At 50.8% G+C, this 18,941-nt stretch overlaps 1 protein-coding gene across 1 annotated transcript in view; it reads left to right on the top strand.

The window, feature by feature from the left end:
- The window catches only part of LOC133353777 (schwannomin-interacting protein 1-like), a 180,419-nt gene that overhangs the window by 17,958 nt on the left and 143,520 nt on the right, over window positions 1–18,941 (top strand). The window contains exon 2 of the mRNA XM_061570157.1: window positions 18,376–18,529. Coding sequence (XP_061426141.1) covers window positions 18,501–18,529 — 29 coding nt within the window. The 5' untranslated portion in view covers window positions 18,376–18,500. The remainder of the gene's footprint in view (window positions 1–18,375; window positions 18,530–18,941) is intronic.

Genomic DNA, 18,941 nt, shown 5'->3' with positions numbered 1-18,941 from the left:
AAAACTACAGGACATCGGTGAAAACTACTGGACATCGGTGAAAACTACAGGACATCGGTGAAAACTACAGGACATCGGTGAAAACTACAGGACATCGGTGAAAACTACAAGACATCGGTGAAAACTACAGGACATCGGTGAAAACTACAGGACATCGGTGAAAACTACGGGACATCGGTGAAAGAGAGCTTCACAACTCATCGGATTCCTCCAGCACAAATCGATATTCTCGTTCTGAACCAGCCGCTTATCCGCTCTGCTATTTATAGCCGCCCTCGATGCGTAATGCGAGCGACGTTTCAAAATCGTACGCCCGATAGGCGGGCGTCTTTGGGGGAGGGGGCGAGTGGGTGTTGGGGGGGGTCGGTGGGGGGTGATGATACACCCGCAAAGCCCTCAAGGTAATTTATCACCGTTGAATTTAACGGAGGTTCCTACTCGTGGTTAAATAAAGGACACCGTATTTCACTCTTCACTGAACGTGTGTGAAGAAGCGATGGGGGGAGAGGTGGAGGGGGTGGGTGGGTGGGTGGGTGGGGGCGAACATTGGCGCAGTGGTTAACGCGTTGCGTTAACCTGACCCAAACGACCTGAGATTGAGTCCCCGGCCAGATATCGCATCAGCGGCGAATACAAATCTGAACGGGAAATATGCGTGACATTTTTTTGCTTTGCCGTCCTCCATGGCGAGATGTTAACTCCCTCGCCTGGTACACAGGAGGACGTGGATTCGATCCCGAACCTGACGCCTGCTGCTGTATATTTGGAGTTTACGGTGTTTCTCTCTCACCGTGGTCGCCTGGATTTTCTTTCAGGTCCTCTGGTTTTCCCATCCACATTGAAAATCAACATCACGCGTTTAGAGTCTTTGGCTGCTTTACATTTCCACATGATAAGCCACTTCGTTGAGCTATCATCTGTGGCCAAGTTGTTTCTGAAAAACAACACATAGCTCATTGGGCCTTACCTGGTAAAATAAAAATAGTTTAGTTTCTAGTTTTTAGCTTAAAAGTCTAAGAATTTTTGTCCCCTACCTACTTATTTTTTTGTACGTTTTTACTTCATTATTTTTTTGTTACTAATAGGGTTTTCCCCCTTTTTTCTGGCAACAAAACTGACACCTTTTGCAAGGAATCATGTTATATTAACCACAATACTTGCAGTCAAATGCAAAAAAAAAACAATACTCTGAGAATAAAAAGGGGAATACCCCTATTAGTATATTTGCTACTGGCAAAGGAGGACTCGTGATATTTTTTTGTGTTGTTGGTAAAATTCTGACGCTGTAAAAAAGAAAAAGTATTGACCGGAAAACCTCTCAGGGGAAAAGGAAATCCTTGTGAAAATTGTGTCATTAGATTGAATGTTGCGTGAAAGCACGTGCAAGGGGAGAGAAGGGGAGCGAGTGAGTGAGAGCCAAAGGAGTAAGGAGTGATTGACGGTGGCTGTGAGAGATGGAAAGAGATGGGCAATACGTCCCCTACCGCGCGGCGCACATTTTTCTAAAAATATATATTGTTAAAAATGCAAGACTGTTAAACACAAGGTATTCATCAACGTTGGAAAAATGTTACATTTATTGAGCCATCGGTATTTCCTCAGGGTTAGGCGGACCAAAGTGGCATAAACAAACACTTTTCTCGAGGTTTTTCTTTAAAAAAAAGTGCGTTTTGTATGGAATATTGTCAATCACACTTCCTGCACATACACCGCGAAAAAGCCTCGACTGAGTAAGAATATCTCCCCCCCCCCCCCTTATCATCACGATCTTTAGCAAGCGGTGTCGCGTGAAATTCTCAAAAATATCGCCCGCGAGCAGAGCTCAATGTGCTGCACCCAAGCAGTGGGCACGTTGATGAAATTTTAATGGTAGGAACCTCCTGGTTACACCAGCCCACAGGAGATTATTGTGTCCGTCCGTCCGTCGTGCATCCAAAAATGGGAGGGGTGGGGCTGGGTGGAGAGGGGAGGGTAGGGAGAGGCTGGGTGGGGAGGGGCTGGGTGGGGAGGGTGGGGAGGGGCTGGGTGGGGAGGGGCTGGGTGGGGAGGGTGGGGAGGGGCTGGGTGGGGAGGGGCTGGTCACCCCGTGGTGCCCTTATAAAACTCAACGTTTAACCTACTCACGCCGGCTTGTGCCCGCCCTCACAGTCGGCTATATTTGCGGAATACACCACGCCGCCGTTGACCCTGGCCATTGACCGAGCAACCCAACGTCCCTACCAGCTCCCTCCGTAGGAATGTGTTTTAATAATAATTGAACTTTATCATCTTTGGACAATAAAACAGTGAGAGGGGAGATGTAGGAGAGTGCGTGGAGGGGAGTAGAGTGAGATGAGAGGGGAGAGGCAGGAGAGTGCGTGGAGGGGAGTAGAGTGAGATAAGAGGGAAGAGGTAGGAGAGTGCGTGGAGGGGAGTAGAGTGAGAAGAGAGGGGAGAGGTAGGAGAGTGCGTGGAGGGGAGTAGAGTCAGATGAGAGGGGAGAGGCAGGAGAGTGCGTGGAGGGGAGTAGAGTCAGATGAGAGGGGAGAGGCAGGAGAGTGCGTGGAGGGGAGTAGAGTGAGATGAGAGGGGAGAGGTAGAAGAGTGCGTGGAGGGGAGTAGAGTGAGATGAGAGGGGAGAGGTAGGAGAGTGCGTGGAGGGGAATAGAGTGAGATGAGAGGGGAGAGGCAGGAGAGTGCGTGGAGGGGAGTAGAGTGAGATGAGAGGGGAGAGGTAGGAGAGTGCGTGGAGGGGAGTGGAGTGAGATGAGAGGGGAGAGGTAGGAGAGTGCGTGGAGGGGAGTAGAGTGAGATGAGAGGGAGAGGCAGGATAGTGTGTGGAGGGGAGTAGAGTGAGATGAGAGGGGAGAGGCAGGAGAGAGCGTGGAGGGGAGTAGAGTGAGATGAGAGGGGAGAGGTAGGAGAGTACGTGGAGGGGAGTAGAGTGAGATGAGAGGGGAGAGGTAGGAGAGTGCGTGGAGGGGAGTGAGATGTGAGGGGAGAGGTGGGTAAGTGCGTGGAGGGAAGTAGAGTGAGATGAGAGGGGAGAGGTAGGAGAGTGGGCGTCTTCAAATCTCGGCGTCTAAGAAGTTAGGAGGACAATTAACGAGTTTGTGGTTCGCATAAACTTCCTGTGTGTCTGGCTTCTCGCTGTAATTTTGGATATTTTTGTCCCGGCGTCTGCTTTCCCTCGAGCCTCCAGGAATCTTAAATTGTCACCATCGCTTTCGGAAAGTTTCGGGTTCCAACGGTGCGCATTGTGAGTTATTGGGATTGTTGTTAATATTATTACGACCGTCGGTGAGTTGCTCCTCGTGCAGCAAATCAACCCGTTTGCGGGATGTGTGAGTACACTCTGGGGCACGGCTGCCATGAATAGGAGATTAAATTACAAATGAGACTGCTCAGCACGTAGACAGTTCGTGCGGAGCTTTCGAACAACTATAAAACTGGTTAAACGTCGTCATCATCATCATCTCGAATGATTTATCATCCACTGCTGGATGAAGGCTTCTCTCCAAGCGGTCGCGACTTCTTTTAGTTCGTGGAATGTGACAGTCCATCCAGTACCTGTACGTGCGCTGATCGCATCGCTCCATCTCTCCACAGTGGACGTCCCCTGTTGTGTGTTTTTCCCTCCTTTGGTTTGCACTCTGCTGATCGTCTCGACCATTGGTCATCGTCACATTGAAGCGAATCGTTTTGCTCAAGCCCACGCACTCTTCTATATAGTGATCTACCATCTCGCTCTACTCCCCTCCACGCACTCTCCTACCTCTCCCCGGTGTTGGGGGGATGGCGGTGTTGGGAATACACGTTAACATTGGGAAATACGCGTTAACAATGGGCAGTACACGTTAACATTGGGCAATACACGTTAACAATGGGCAATACACGTTAACAATGGGAAATACGCGTTAACAATGGGCAGTACACGTTAACATTGGGCAATACACGTTAACATTGGGAAATACGCGTTAACAATGGGAACTACACGTTAACAATGGGCAATACACGTTAACATTGGGCATCATCATCGCAGCAGCGGCCTTTTGGCTCACCATGAAACAGAGACGGTCACTGCACCGCACGCTTTCAGATGCGCTTCTGCGGCCGTCTGGAACGCTCTTCCTTCCAACACTAGCAAGCCACTGGAGCGATGCACTTTTAAATCACCTCGATTAAAAACCGCACCTCCAATTAGCGTGGTTGGCTACGTACGGTGCGAAAGAAGTTCAACATACTATGAGACATCTCCTTTACCAGTGGCAAGGTATAGTAGTAGGTTTTACCCTTTCAACTGGTACAAAAACTGACACCTTTATACAAGGCATCATGTTTGCAATAACCACAACACAAGCAGTTAAAATGCAAACAAAAGAAACAACTCTGATGATGATAATGATATGCACTGTCCTTGAAGTTGATTGGTCCACACCCGAGACAGCGTTTCTTAAAGCCTCGTCATCTGGTCCAACACCAATGGAGACTAGGCTCGAAGAAAAGCTGTCTCGGGTGTGGACCAATCAACTTCAAGGACAGTGCATATCATTATCATCATCAGAGTTGTTTCTTTTGTTTGCATTTTAACTGCTTGTGTTGTGGTTATTGCAAACATGATGCCTTGTATAAAGGTGTCAGTTTTTGTACCAGTTGAAAGGGTAAAAACCTACCATTAGGTTCAACATAGTACACCTCAAACGCTGCCGGCTGAAACGACAGAGACCGATCGATAGACTCACAGGGTGACTCGCTACAGGCTTACACCGCTGAAGCGTACAATCGCGACCCTGTGGGGTGAACAGTTAAGAGATATGAACTTCACAACTCTGACCTGTGGTCGTGACATTAGACATCCCGCTTATTACGATGCAAACTCATAGCCTCACATGCAGATCCATAAACATGCACAGAGACCCACAGGCTCGCATGAGACCCAAAGACTCACAAATAGGCCCATATAAATACTTGAGACCCGCCAAATTGCACAGAGACCATAGACTAAAATGAGACTCATTGACTCACACAGAGACCCATAGACATGAGACCCATAGACTCACAGATAGATCCATATAAATTATTGAGAGACCCAGAGACTTGCACAGAAACACATTAAGACTCGCACAGAGGCCCCTAAACTCACAGAGACCCATAGACTCACACAAAGAGCCATAGACTCACACAAAGAGCCATAGAGAACCCAGAGTCTCATACACTCTCACATAGGTCCATGAAAATACTTGAGACCCATTGACTGACACGAGACCTATTGATTCACACAGAGACCCAAAGACTCAAACATCGGTCCATAGAAATACTTGAGATACTCAGACTTGCACAGAGACCCATAGACTAAAGTAATCGATTAGGGCACTGCCGCGCTATTGGTGACTCCATCACACCGACGAAACGAATTGATTTAAAATAAATATATAATCGTTACTACGAATCCTAATGATCTAATCGCAGCGGGTGGGGTCTGGTTTGCTCAGAGGCTGCGTCGCTCTCTCAATGGCTGAGCGAATTATTTGGGCGGGTACGTTCTGGGCGATCTCCACTCGTAAAGCGCTTTTTAGATTTTTTGATTCAATTTCTTGCGAGTCAAGATTTTCTCCAGGACGAAGAGCTCTGTGACGGATCAGCGAGGTCCGCCGCCTGTAACGAGGTCTCGTCAAATGCTGTCAAATGGGAAGTGACTGAAAGTCTCTTTAATTATAGAGTCTAAAATGCAAGTGAATGCAGGGCGACCGGAATTAATGTATCTTTCAGCAACCGAATGGATATATATATATTTGGTCTCGTTAACACGCCACGTAAATTCAAATGGCATTTTATAGCAGCGGCTATTCAGTTATACGGATTGGACAAATGCAGTTGGGGGTTGGGGGGGTTTTCTTTTGTTGTTACAGATTCCTGGCTTCTGTCAAGCGAGGCTGTCTTCTTCTTTTTTTATGGTTTAATGACACGTGGATATAAAAGGATGTGGGCTCGTTTCGTGAGCGCGCCGCTGTGTAAGAAGTTGCGACTTCAATTTTGCGGGCTCCACTCTCATTGCTAAGGCGCAGAGCTTGGCGCACGCGCGGCGAACGGAGCGAGAGAATTGTTATCGTTACTGGCGGGAGGCCGGAGTCTTTACAACCCACACGCACGCACCACGCACACGAAGACCCCCCCCCCCCCCCCACGTTTTCCTGTCTTAGAGCGCTGGGCCAAGTGCTGTGAGCGAGCAGCGTGGCGTACACGAGGGTGATGGTCGTGGTGATTGCAACTTGGAACACTGCGTCGACGCTACCGCACAGTATTTGCTCGCACGCTCTCTCTCGAAGATAAACAGAAGGGACGACTCAGAGAGAGAGAGAGGACGACTCAGAGAGAGGACGACTCAGAGAGAGAGGACGAATCAGAGAGAGAGGACGACTCAGAGAGAGAGGACGACTCAGAGAGAGAGGACGACTCACAGAGCGAGAGGACGACTCAGAGAGCGAGAGGATGACTCAGAGAGAAAGAGGACGACTCAGAGAGAGAGAGGACGACTCAAAGAGAGGAGACGACTCAGATAGAGAGAGAGGACGACTCAGAGAGCGAGAGGACGACTCAGAGAGAGAGAGAGAACGACTCAGATAGAGAGAGAGAGGACGACTCAGAGAGCGAGAAAACGGACGACTCAGAGAGCAAGAGAGGACGACTCAGAGAGAGAGGACGACTCAGAGAGAGAGGACGACTCAGAGAGCGAGAAAGAGGACGACTCAGAGAGAGAGAGAGGACGACTCAGAGAGCGAGAAAGAGGACGACTCAGAGAGCGAGAAAGAGAACGAATCAGAGAGAGAGAGGACGACTCAGGGAGAGATTGCAGATGACTCAAAGAGCGAGAAATAGGACGACTCAGGGAGAGAAAGAGGACGACTCAGAGAGAGAGAGAGCGAGCGAGAAAGAGGGGACTCAGGGAGAGAGAGAGGACGACTCAAAGAGCGAAAAAAAGGACGGCTTAGAGCAGGAAGTCAGCCAGGCAGTTCGCTGGCGCTAAACCCTCCCCCCAGCCCCCTCCCAAGATCTACGGTCCTCGATATATGAAGATGTCATCAGCCATTTAATGAGCGTTTCACATGCGAGAGAAAGTGCCGCGCCTCGAGCCAATTCACACGTGCGAGGGTGCAACACCCTATCCCGTAGAGTTGGTGCAAGTGTAATGACGACTTGACACACTTATCTTGAGATTGCTTTGTTGCGATCGAAACGTAGTAGTTTTTGTTATTTTCTTTGAACCTTCTTTACCGAAAGACACAAAAACATTGTCAATTCGTTACTATTATATTCTTGGTTCTTTCGGTAAAGTCACGTAGAAGGGAAATAATAAGATAAATAATATAAATATAAAACAATAAAAATTCTCACGACGTTTCGACTGCAACGCAAGCAATCATCATCAGGTGTGACATCCAAATTTTCTTGCTGTAGATTTCACACCTGCTGATGATTGCTTGTGTTGCAGTCGAAACGTCGTGAGAATTTTTATTGTTTTATATTTGTATTATTTTATTATTTCCCTTCTACGTGACTTTACTGAAAGAACCAAGACTATCAATCCCTGCACTCACGAAAGCTTTACATCAAAATTAAATTCGTTACGAGTACAGCACGCCGATGTGACGGAGACTAAACCCGCTACAACATTTACAATTCGAGTACTTTTCGATTTGAAGCTTTCGTGACTGCAGGGATTCATCTTATTGGTTCTTTCGGTAAAGTCACGTAGAAGGGAAGTAATAAAATAATAAAAATAAAACATAATAATAAAATAAAACATAATAATAAAATAAGTATGCTTTATTTTTATTATTTTATTACTTCCCTTCTACGTGACTTTACCGAAAGAACCAAGAAGATGAATTTGAGTACTGTTACGTTTCGCCAGTAATTACAACAACAACAACAACAACGACGAGTAGCATCATCAGGCGACAGCCAGAGTTGTCCGTCACTAGCCCCTCCCACCCCTAACAGTGAGGGACTCCGTCTCTCTGACCAGCGTTCCATAGGATGGGGAGCGGGTGGGAGATGGGGGGGGGGTATTGGGGGGAGGTGGGGGAGGCAGTAGCGAGGGGGGGGGTAGCGGCTTGCCCTAAGCACGCGTGAGTTACGAGCGCTTGCAAAGGCGCTCGGCGGGAGGGCCGGGCGCGCGATGGCAGAAAACAGTGAAGGATGGGCGAGGGCCACATTCATCCTTGTCCCCTTTTACGCGTCGCTCAGGCCGGGGAAGTGGGGGGGGGAGGAGCGAGAGGGTTGGGAGGTGGTGGAGGCGGTGGGGGGATAGTTTCATCAACGGAGCGTTTCGCTCGGACGCTGATTGCAGACAGAGTCGTGAGATTAAGGCCCCTAATTTCTCACCGAATATTTTGCGCGCTCGCTAAATCCCCCGCGTGACGTCTCGGGTGACTTGTAAAAACTGAAAGCGAAACGATAAAACATTTTCTTTACATTTTATTTCACCAGGTGTAAGGTCCCACTGAGCTACGTAGCGATTATTTTTTTTATCAGAATCGACAAAAAGGATGGGCCAACGAAGTGGCTTATCGCGTGGAACTGCGCATGGGCCAAAAGACTCGAAACGCGCGTTGGTTACACGTGTGGAGGAAACAAACCGCAATGACCCGGAGAAAAAAAAAATCCACGCGACCACAGATACACAGCAGACGTCAGTGTCGGGATCGAACCCACGACCTCCTGCATACCGGGCGAGAGAGTTCACATCTCGACGCCGTGGCGAGATGTTAACTGCACAACCATAGCGAGAGGGGGATACTGGATGCGGTGTGCCGAGTTGCGACGCGGACAAACCATCGTGATCCAGCGGCTTTGCATGCGGGGTTGGTGGTTCGCGCAGGGATGGAGTCTTTATGCAATGTTATGAGGTGGTGCCAGCCGGTGCTAGCATAGCAAGCAGATTGCTTAGGTGGAAGGTGTCTGGGTTGAAATAGTAACTAATTGGCGTTTTGTTTACGCGACAAATCCATTTCTAATTGGCTATGTCGGGTGGTGGAGGGTTACGACACATTTATACTTACGCGATCTAACCCAAAAAACCTTTATTTGAATTATATTGGTCGCGAAAGCCAGCCCCGTGTTGCAATGATTACAGAGATGCTCAAGGAATGAAGAGGCGCAGACCGACGGATACGGACAATTCCGAGATAGATGCAGAGATCGACGGGGGGGGGGGGGGGGGGGGGGGGGTGGAGCCACTGAAGTGGATGTCACAGAACTACACTTGAGATCACTTTCAAGTGACCGCTAGTCCCACACGCAGCAGCGCGCCATGTGCGGTGTGAACGGATGTGTGCGAGAGAGATGACAGGGTCGAACCCTCGATCAGGTAGGCGGAAGGACACTGCCTCTCTTTTTTTTTACGATCAGTGGAAACAAGAAGATGCTCGGTGTATTCGGCACTTTGCTTCGTTCATCATTTCGTAATTTTTTTTAAAAATAATAACTTTGCTTTATGCAAACCCCCACTCTCTCGCTCACTCTCTCGCTCACTCTCTCGCTCACTCTCTCGCTCACTCTCTCGTTCTGCACGCAGCCCTTCTCGCAGTCTGACGGCCTCTGACGGGTAGCTCATAACTGCATGCAGAGCTCCCCGTCATCTGCCACCGAGCACACGGCCTCCTCCATCGCCCACTGCTCCTTAAAGGCCGACACTCCCTCTCTGTATCTGTCTGTCTGTGTATACAAGCAGACAGACGCATCAACGTTAAGGGGGACAGGAGAGCGATAGAGAGCGAGAGAGCGAGAGAGAGCGAGAGAGCCGATGAGAGAGGGAGACACGGGGGAATAGAGAAGAGAGTCGGAGCAAGAGAGAGAGATAGAGAGGTAGAGAGATAGAGAGGGGCTTAGTGGAGAGGTTGCTCACTGATAAGACAACAGATTGACTCTGGGACGGAGAGACTCACACTGAAACAAAGGGACGAGTGAGAGAGAGAGACGCAGATGGAACGAGTGAGAGAGACGCACGGAGTGCGAGGGTACGAATTCCGCGGACATTCAGGGAGAAAAATGTGCGGCGGGAGAGGAGGGAGGGGGGAAAAGTTCGACTTTGTTTATGCTGCTAAAACAGACCTTGCTCTGAAGGCAATATGCAGTAAATTCTGCAGCGCATGCCCCGTTCAGCCCCGAGACGAAACGCGCTCTCAAGGACCGGTGGGGAGGGGGTGGGGAGGTGGTGGTGGGAGGGGGTGGTGGGGGAGGGGGTGGTGGGGAGGGGGTGGTGGGGAGGGGGTGGGGAGGTGGTGGTGGGGAGGGGGTGGTGGGGAGGGGGTGGTGGGGAGGTGGTGGTGGGGAGGGGGTGGTGGGGAGGGGGTGGTGGGGAGGGGGTGGTGGGGAGGGGGTGGTGGGAGGGGGTAGTGGGGAGGTGGTGGTGGGGAGGGGGTGGTGGGGAGGTGGTGGGGAGGTGGTGGTGGGGAGGGGGTGGTGGGGAGGGGGTGGTGGGGAGGGGGTGGTGGGGAGGGAGTGGTGAGGTGGTGGTGGGAGGTGGTGGTGGGAAGGTGGTGGTGGGGAGGTGGTGGTGGGGCGGTGGTGATGGGGAGGGGGTGGTGGGGAGGGGGTGGTGGGGAGGTGGTGGTGGGGAGGGGGTGGTGGGGCGGTGGTGGTGGGGAGGGGGTGGTGGGGAGGGGGTGGTGGGGAGGTGGTGGTGGGAGGGGGTAGTGGGGAGGTGGTGGTGGGGAGGGGGTGGTGGGAGGGGGTAGTGGGGAGGTGGTGGTGGGGAGGTGGTGGTGGGGAGGGGGTAGTGGGGAGGGGGTGGTGGGGAGGGGGTGGTGGGGAGGGGGTGGTGGGGAGGTGGTGGTGGGGAGGGGGTGGTGGGGATGGAGAGGGAGGGGGGTGAGAGCGGCAGCAGCGACGACAGCGGCGCTCCCTATCCATCCCGTAGCGCTACGTTGCTCTGGGCGAGCGGTTCCCAGAGAGAGAGACTCTTAAAGCGGCGGGGGTTGTTCTTGTTGTTGGTGGTGGTGGGGGGGGTTGGTGGGGGGGGACCTCATATGCCAAAGATTGGTGGAGCGTTTTTATATTTATTTATTTTGCGTTGCGCGTGAACGTTTCCCGGCTATGGGATGTGTGAATGTTGTTGTTGTTGTTATTGTTGTTGTTATTGTTGTGGAGGTGTTGTTGAGCCGCTAGTGCAGCGGGTTAGGGGCCATCCATTCAGCACGTACGCGTGGAGGGGGGAGGAATACGTAGCTTGCGTATGGGGGGGGGGTCTACTGACAATGTGCGTACGCATAGGAAACGGGGGGGGGGGGGTGAAGCCTCGATAATAATTTGTCTACGTTGGCCTTCAAATGAGTTAGATAGTCGGGCGGTGGACAATCTGTTTGCTTAAACACGTTAAAATGATTAATCCTTGATCGTTTCTGCGTGGATTAAACATCGGCCGTTCTATATGATTCGGGGCGGGGGGGGGGTGCGTCAGGCGTACGTACGCAGGTGGGGGGGGGGGGTGTAAAAGTCCGCGTGCGTACAGGGAGGTAGGTGTCAAGTTCTGACAGATTGTTGAGGACTCACTCAGTGGATGGCCTCTTACCACTCTGCTGGGCTACGAATCGGGCGCGGCCCGGGTTCGATTCTCCGCTCACGGCCCACTCCAGTGACGATGATCGGAATCGGACCCTCCCCAAGGTCGACTCAGCCTCAAATGGGTGTGTAAAACGGCTTCAAATAGAAGAAGAAGAATCATAATAATAATAAAGTAACGTATTGCATCGAAGTGTCGGGGTGTAGCAGCCTGTAAAATGAGACTGAACGATTTAACAGCGCGTCGTTTAGCATGCGTTCGTGTGTTTAAAAAAAAAAGAAAAAACGTTACAAACAAGATTTCCCGATCTTTTTTTTTTATTGTTTTCTGTAAAACTAAAATTATATTAAGGGAAGGCAGTGAAGCGACGGGATGAATTGTAGGCTGGGGCTTAGGGATCCGTGTTGGGCTAAACTCCCCTCTTGCTCGTGAACTCTGTTCGAGGTGTCACCGGTTCGGTGGGGGCGAGGAGTTACACAGATCTCGGGGGGGGGGGGGGGGGGGCCTCTGACCCAATCGAGAAGATGAAAATGTTTTTTTCACGACCGTATCCCTCGACTCCCTCCTGCCCTCGTCTTTAACGCCTTCACCCCCCCCCCCTTTTCTCACCCCCCTCCCCCTTCCTCCCCTCGCCTCCCTCTCTCTCCCTCTCATCACCATTCCTCACCCCCCTTCCCTTCCTCACCACCCCCCCTCCCCCTTCCTCACCTCACCTCCCTCTCTCTCCCAGTCATCACCCTTCCTCACCACCCCCCCCTTCCCCTCCCCCAACACTCAAACCCCACCACATTTTCCAACCAGCCGATGCTAATGTACCACTTATAATTCTTGCAAAGCGCTTTGATAAAAGCGATAAAAGCGCTTTCTAAAATCCTAAATAAGATAACTGGAGGAGGAGGAAGAGGAATCTGATGAGCTACTAAGTTCTTTATCACAGATTGTCCAGTAAAGGGGAGGCAGTGATTGACAAGTGACATCAACAACATAGTACAAGACAGGATACCAGAATAAGATAGAGAACATGTTAAAATGCTGCTCGTGTCTTTAAAACTGCGTGGTTGGTGTTCAGTTTGTTGTGATTCCCCCACAACTCCAATTAGCGCGGTTGGCTACGTACGGTGCGAAAGAAGTTCTGCGTACTGCTGCTGCTGCTGAGACTCGGATGCTGCTTCTGTTACTTCTGCTGCTACTGTTGTTACTACTACTGCTACTACCGCCGATGCTGCTGCTACTGCTACTACCGCTGCTGTGGTATCAGCTGCTGCTGCTACTGCTCTTACTGTTGCCGATCGAACACCTATCGTTGCTAACGCCGCTGCTGTCTAGGTCAGGGGTCGGCAACCAAAATAACAAGAAGAGCCATTTCTTTCCAATTCGGTACAAAATTCAGTATTTCAAGAGCCGCAATGCATCTGAGTACATACGTACTCATCGTCAAGAAGCAGCCCGTAAAGAGCCGCATGCGGCTCCGGAGCCGTAGGTTGCCGACCCCTGGTCTAGGTGAATGTTGCTGCTGCTGCTGCTTGTGCTATGACAACTCTAGAGAAGGCAGCGATTGCTGCTGCTGCTGCCATGGCGTGGAGCGTGGGTGGGTGGCTGGGGTATGAGTGGGTAGTTGGGTGAGTGGCTGGGTGGCTGGGTGGGTGGGGTATGAGTGGGTGGTTGGGTAGGTGGCTGGCTGGGTGGGTGTGGTACGAGTGGGTGGGTGGGTGTGGTATGAGTAGGTGGCTGGGTGGGTGGGTGGCTGAGTGGGTGGCTGGATGGGTGGCTGGGTGGATGTGGTACGAGTGGGTGGGTGGATGTGGTATGAGTGGGTGGCTGGGTGGGTGGCTGGGTGGGTGGGTAGCTGGGTGGGAGTGGTACGAGTGGGTGGCTGGGTAGGTGTGGTACGAGTGGGTGGCTGGGTGGGTGGCTGGGTAGGTGTGGTACGAGTGGGTGGCTGGGTAGGTGTGGTACGAGTGGGTGGCTGGGTAGGTGTGGTACGAGTGGGTGGCTGGGTGGGTGGCTGGGTAGGTGTGGTACGAGTGGGTGGCTGGGTAGGTGTGGTACGAGTGGGTGGCTGGGTGGGTAGCTGGGTAGGTGTGGTACGAGTGGGTAGCTGGGTAGGTGTGGTACGAGTGGGTGGCTGGGTAGGTGTGGTACGAGTGGGTGGCTGGGTGGGTGGCTGGGTAGGTGTGGTACGAGTGGGTGGCTGGGTGGGTGGCTGGGTAGGTGTGGTACGAGTGGGTGGCTGGGTAGGTGTGGTACGAGTGGGTGGCTGGGTGGGTGGCTGGGTAGGTGTGGTACGAGTGGGTGGCTGGGTAGGTGTGGTACGAGTGGGTGGCTGGGTGGGTGGCTGGGTAGGTGTGGTACGAGTGGGTGGCTGGGTGGGTGTGGTACGAGTGGGTGGCTGGGTGGGTAGCTGGGTGGGGGGTATGAGTGGGTGGCTGGATGTGGTATGAGTGGGTGGCTGGGTGGGTGTGGTACGAGTGGGTGGCTGGGTGGGTAGCTGGGTGGGGGGTATGAGTGGGTGGCTGGATGTGGTATGAGTGGGTGGCTGGGTGGGTGTGGTACGAGTGGGTGGCTGGGTGGGTAGCTGGGTGGGGGGTATGAGTGGGTGGCTGGATGTGGTATGAGTGGGTGGCTGGGTGGGTGTGGTACGAGTGGGTGGCTGGGTGGGTGGGGGGGTTGGTGCCCCCTCCACCCCTCCCCCCACGGGATTTATTAATCAGACATGACGCGCTTGGCGCAGACGTGACCTCCGTTTGGAAGACTGATGGAGAGTTCCCCACCGCCCCAATGCCCCGAGGTCTTTCCTCTTCCTTCCTCCACCCTCGACTCCGGTTTTTTTTTTTGCTCTACTCAGGAGTGTTCCCCGGTGCCCGACATCCAGCATTCATCATCGTCGTCGTCATCATCGTCCTCGCCAGCCACCATCCCGCCACGTGCCCCCCCCCCGCCGCTCGCAACTGCGGTCCATCACAAACTAAACCCATGGGTCGTGCAACCCCGACTCTGGACGAAACAACTTCAGTCGTGCACTCCTTCGACGGAGGAGGAGTAGGAACAGCATGCCGACACGACCTCTCTCTCTCTGCTGAAACCCTCTCAGAATCAGAATCTTTATTCACACTGGAGGAATCCGATGAGCTATGAAGCTCTTTTTCACAGATGTCCAGTAGGGGCACGGGGTGAGGACGTCACAACAACAAACAGTACAGAAACAGGACAGGAGTGCACAGTACAAGAAAGGTAAAAAAAAATCACCCAGACACATACAAATAGAACTAGACAATCCTCATCCTCTTCTTGGTTCTTTCGGTAAAGTCACGTAGAAGGGAAATAATAAAATAATAAAAATAAAACATAATAAAATAATTCTCACGACGTTTCGGCTACAACGCAAGCAGACGTCGTGAGAATTATTTTATTATGTTTTATTTTTATTATTTTATTACTTCCCTTCTACGTGTCTTTACCGAAAAAACCAAGAAGATGAATCTCTGCAGTCACGAAAGCTTTAAATCGAAATCTTTCGGTAAAGTCACGTAGAAGGGAAATAATACAATTAAAAAATATAAAACAATTAAATAATATAATATCATAAAATATTTATTTTATTTTATTATGTTTTATTTTTATTATTTTATTATTTCCCTTCTACGTGACTTTACCGAAAGAACCAAGAAGATGAATCCCTGCAGTCACGAAAGCTTTAAATCGAAATCTTTCGGTAAAGTCACGTAGAAGGGAAATAATACAATTAAAAAATATAAAACAATTAAATAATATAATATCATAAAATATTTATTTTATTTTATTATGTTTTATTTTTATTATTTTATTATTTCCCTTCTACGTGACTTTACCGAAAGAACCAAGAAGATGAATCCCTGCAGTCACGAAAGCTTTAATTCGAAATTTAATCCTCATCCGACCAAGCAAAGCCCCACTGAGGTATGAACTTATTTTTCAGAAGCGATCTGGCCACAAGCGATAGCTCAACAAAGTGGCCCGTCATTTGGACACGTATAGCACCAAAATTATCTCAATAATCTCAATGCGTGTTTTTAAACGTGGAGGGCAAAACCGGAGGACCCGGATAAAAAAAAAATCCAAGGCGACAACGGTAAAAGAGAGAGACGGAGACACGCAAACTTAAAATACACAGCACCAGGTTCTCATTTGAGGCTGAGTCGACCTAAGGGAGGCCCATAACCAGTTCGGATAATCGGTGTTGGCCGCGAGCGGGAATCGAACTCGTGTCGCGGGGTTCGTAGCGCTAACCGCTACACCACCGCTCCCCACTCCGTGAGTATTAAAAACTTTAGTCTGGCATTGTTTTTCACACACACACACGACATTGTGTCAGCGGATTGACAGGCGCTGTTGTACGTGCCGGCTGTAAAAAAAAGGAATTTACAACTTTGCCCAAATTACGAACGAGAAAACGTGCCCTGTGTTAATGTCCTCACCAGGTAATAAATACAGATCTCGCGCGAAACGTGAAGCAACGTTTTATTTTTTATTTTCACCCGATCACTTTGTCTATAATTAAGTTCTAAAACTTGTTCCCAAGTTTGCCTGAGTTTTAGTGCAAGGACAACAACCGACGATGCATACAGATAGCCTTGCCCTTAGCGCTGTGGCTAGGAGGTGTTAACTACCTCGCCTGGTATACGGGAAGTCGTGGGTTCGCGTCTCTCTATCTTACCTGTGTGGCTATATTGCAGGAGCGACCTGGCCACCATAAATGATACCTCAACGAAGTGGGCTTATCACGTGGACATTTATATCAGCAGCCCAATTAAACGCGTGATGTTGATTCTAAATGTGGAGAGAAAACACGGAGGAAAATCCACGCGACCACGGGGAGAGAGAGAGACATGCAAATTTCAAATTTACAACAGGCGTCAGGGTCGGCGGCATCCAGACACACACGCGTGCGTACGTGTGAGTGTGTGAGTGTGTGCGTATGTGTTAGAGTGTGTGAGAGTGTGCGTATGTGTTAGAGTGTGTGTGAGAGAGTGTGTGAGAGCGTGCGTATGTGTTAGTGTGTGTGTGTGAGAGTGTGTGAGAGTGTGCGTATGTGTTAGAGTGTGTGTGAGAGGGTGTGTGAGTGTGTGCGTATGTGTTAGAGTGTGTGTGAGAGAGTGTGTGAGATTGTGCGTATGTGTTAGAGTGTGTGTAAGAGAGTATGTAAGAGCGTGCGTATGTGTTAGTGTGTGTGTGAGAGTGTGTGAGAGTGTGCGTATGTGTTAGTGTGTGTGTGAGAGAGTGTGTGAGATTGTGCGTATGTGTTAGAGAGTGTGTGAGAGAGTGTGTGAGTGTGTGCGTATGTGTTAGAGTGTGTGTGTGTAAGAGTGGGGAGCGGTAGTGTAGCGGTTAGCGTGCTACGCTACGAACCTGGCGACCCGGGTTCGATTCCCGCTCACGGCCAACACCACCAGCGACGATTATCTGAACCGGTCCTAAGATCTGACTCAGTTTCAAATGAGTACCTGGTGCGGTGCGTAAACATCGCCACTAGGGAGACAAAGGCGGCCGGGCGTGGTGTTGGCCACCCATTCCCTCGTGTGCCGTTTCGGCCGTCAAAGGATGCTGCTCGCTAACAGCACTTGCCCCAACAGTCTGATAAGGCTATACGGGGGATCTTTGTCTTTGGCATGTGAGAGCACATTGCCACTTGTTTTGGCTATGCAAGCCAAGCCACCAAAATCACCCACGTGATATAATTATTGTCAGCTTCGTCGTGGAACACATTTATCGCCTTTTGTTCGGGTCGTTTTTTTCAGCCAAAAATAAGCAAATCAAAGTTCATGATATCAGCGAAATAATAACCGCAAACCAAAAATTCCAATAAGTATATTTTGTAAACAGCAATATAGGGACCGCGCATTCTCCCCCCCTTGTCTCCGCCAGAAGAATTACATTCCGTTGGTCCAAAGTTAATAAAATACTTTGATACTTAAATGCCATAAATATTGGATTTAATTACGAAATCTCGATCGCTGCTGTGGCTTTTATGCTGGACTATAACTTAGCGGCGCGCTACACATTAACGCGAGATGATGGCTGCCTATGTAGGCCAGCAAATTTAACGTCGGAGCAATTTTCTTATCGTGGACAATATAACAACAACAACAATAATAACAACAAAGACAGAGAGGTCTGTTTTGCCAACACGGAGAAACACAATTATCAGTCCGATAGCCTACGAGCCTTCCTGGATCACAATTTTGCTTAATCATGATAAAAGAAATATATATATAAACGATAGATGTTTATATATATATCCTGGAAAGCCTCACTGAGTCGTCTGAAGACTCCAGCTAAGGAGGGATTTTATGTACCTACGTTGAACTTCTTTCGCGCCGTACGTAGCCAACGACGCTTAATCAGAGGTTCTGGGGGGTGAACAACGAACTATATACACAGCAAGCAGTTCTAAAGTAATTCGTGTTCAATCTACATTCAAATGTGCGTCGCACACAGTGGCTCCCTGATGTCGGAAGGAAGGATCCTGCATTGGTGTTTGGCCAATTCCATCAACAACCGAGTGGCTCTTGACCTTTCAGCCTTGCACCCCTTCGGGTTCTCAGCAAGGGGCATCTCCCACCACCCCCCCTCCCTGGGGGGTACGCGCACCGCGGGTTAAGAACCACCGGACCACAGCGAACACGTCCACACGTCTCTCCATCCTCGTGTCTGTCTGCATCGCCGCCTGCCTGTCCGTCTGTCGTGACCCGTGGTGGCCTTCTCTCAGACTGTGTGCTCTTCCTCCCCCCCTCTCACCCCCCACCCCCTGTCCCCCCCTCCCCCCCTCCCCCACGTGTCCCACTCACGCCGTCCAGGTGAGAGCATCAGACGCACGGGAAGACGCGAGGAGGCGGGCACGGACGGACCAACCGCGCGAGTCGAGCATCACCCGAGTTCGTCGACACCCTCCGCCTTCTTCCTCCCAGCAGCCGCCGCACAGATGGATCGTACCGCACGCCTGCCCGTGCGGTACTCCTCGAATCCTCTTGTGCTGTCGTTCACGCACTCGTTCACGCACTCGTTCGCGCTCTAACAGCCACAATCAAAGACAAAGACCCCCCGTGTAGCCTTAACATACTGCAGGGGCAAGTGCTGTTAGCGAGCAGCACCTATGGAAGCTGGCACGGCAACACGAGGAGGTGGGTGGCCAGCACCACGCCCGGCCGCCTGTGTCTCCCCAGTGGCGATGTTTACACACCGCACCAGGTACTCATTTGAGGCTGAGTCGACCTAGGGGAGGCCCAGTACCGGTTCAAATAATCGTCACCGGTGGTGGCCGTGAGCGGGAATAGAACCACTGCACTACCGCTAAGCCTCCCCGTGTAGCCTGTAACAGACTGTTGGGGCAAGTGCTGTTAGTGAGCAGCACACACACACACAC

This window comes from Lethenteron reissneri, chromosome 45 (assembly GCF_015708825.2).
Source record: "Lethenteron reissneri isolate LAM-NWPU_2019-01 chromosome 45, ASM1570882v1, whole genome shotgun sequence".
Taxonomy (NCBI): domain Eukaryota; kingdom Metazoa; phylum Chordata; class Hyperoartia; order Petromyzontiformes; family Petromyzontidae; genus Lethenteron; species Lethenteron reissneri.
The sequence above is the reverse complement of the archived record's forward strand: the minus strand, read 5'-3'. Positions and strand labels throughout refer to the sequence as shown.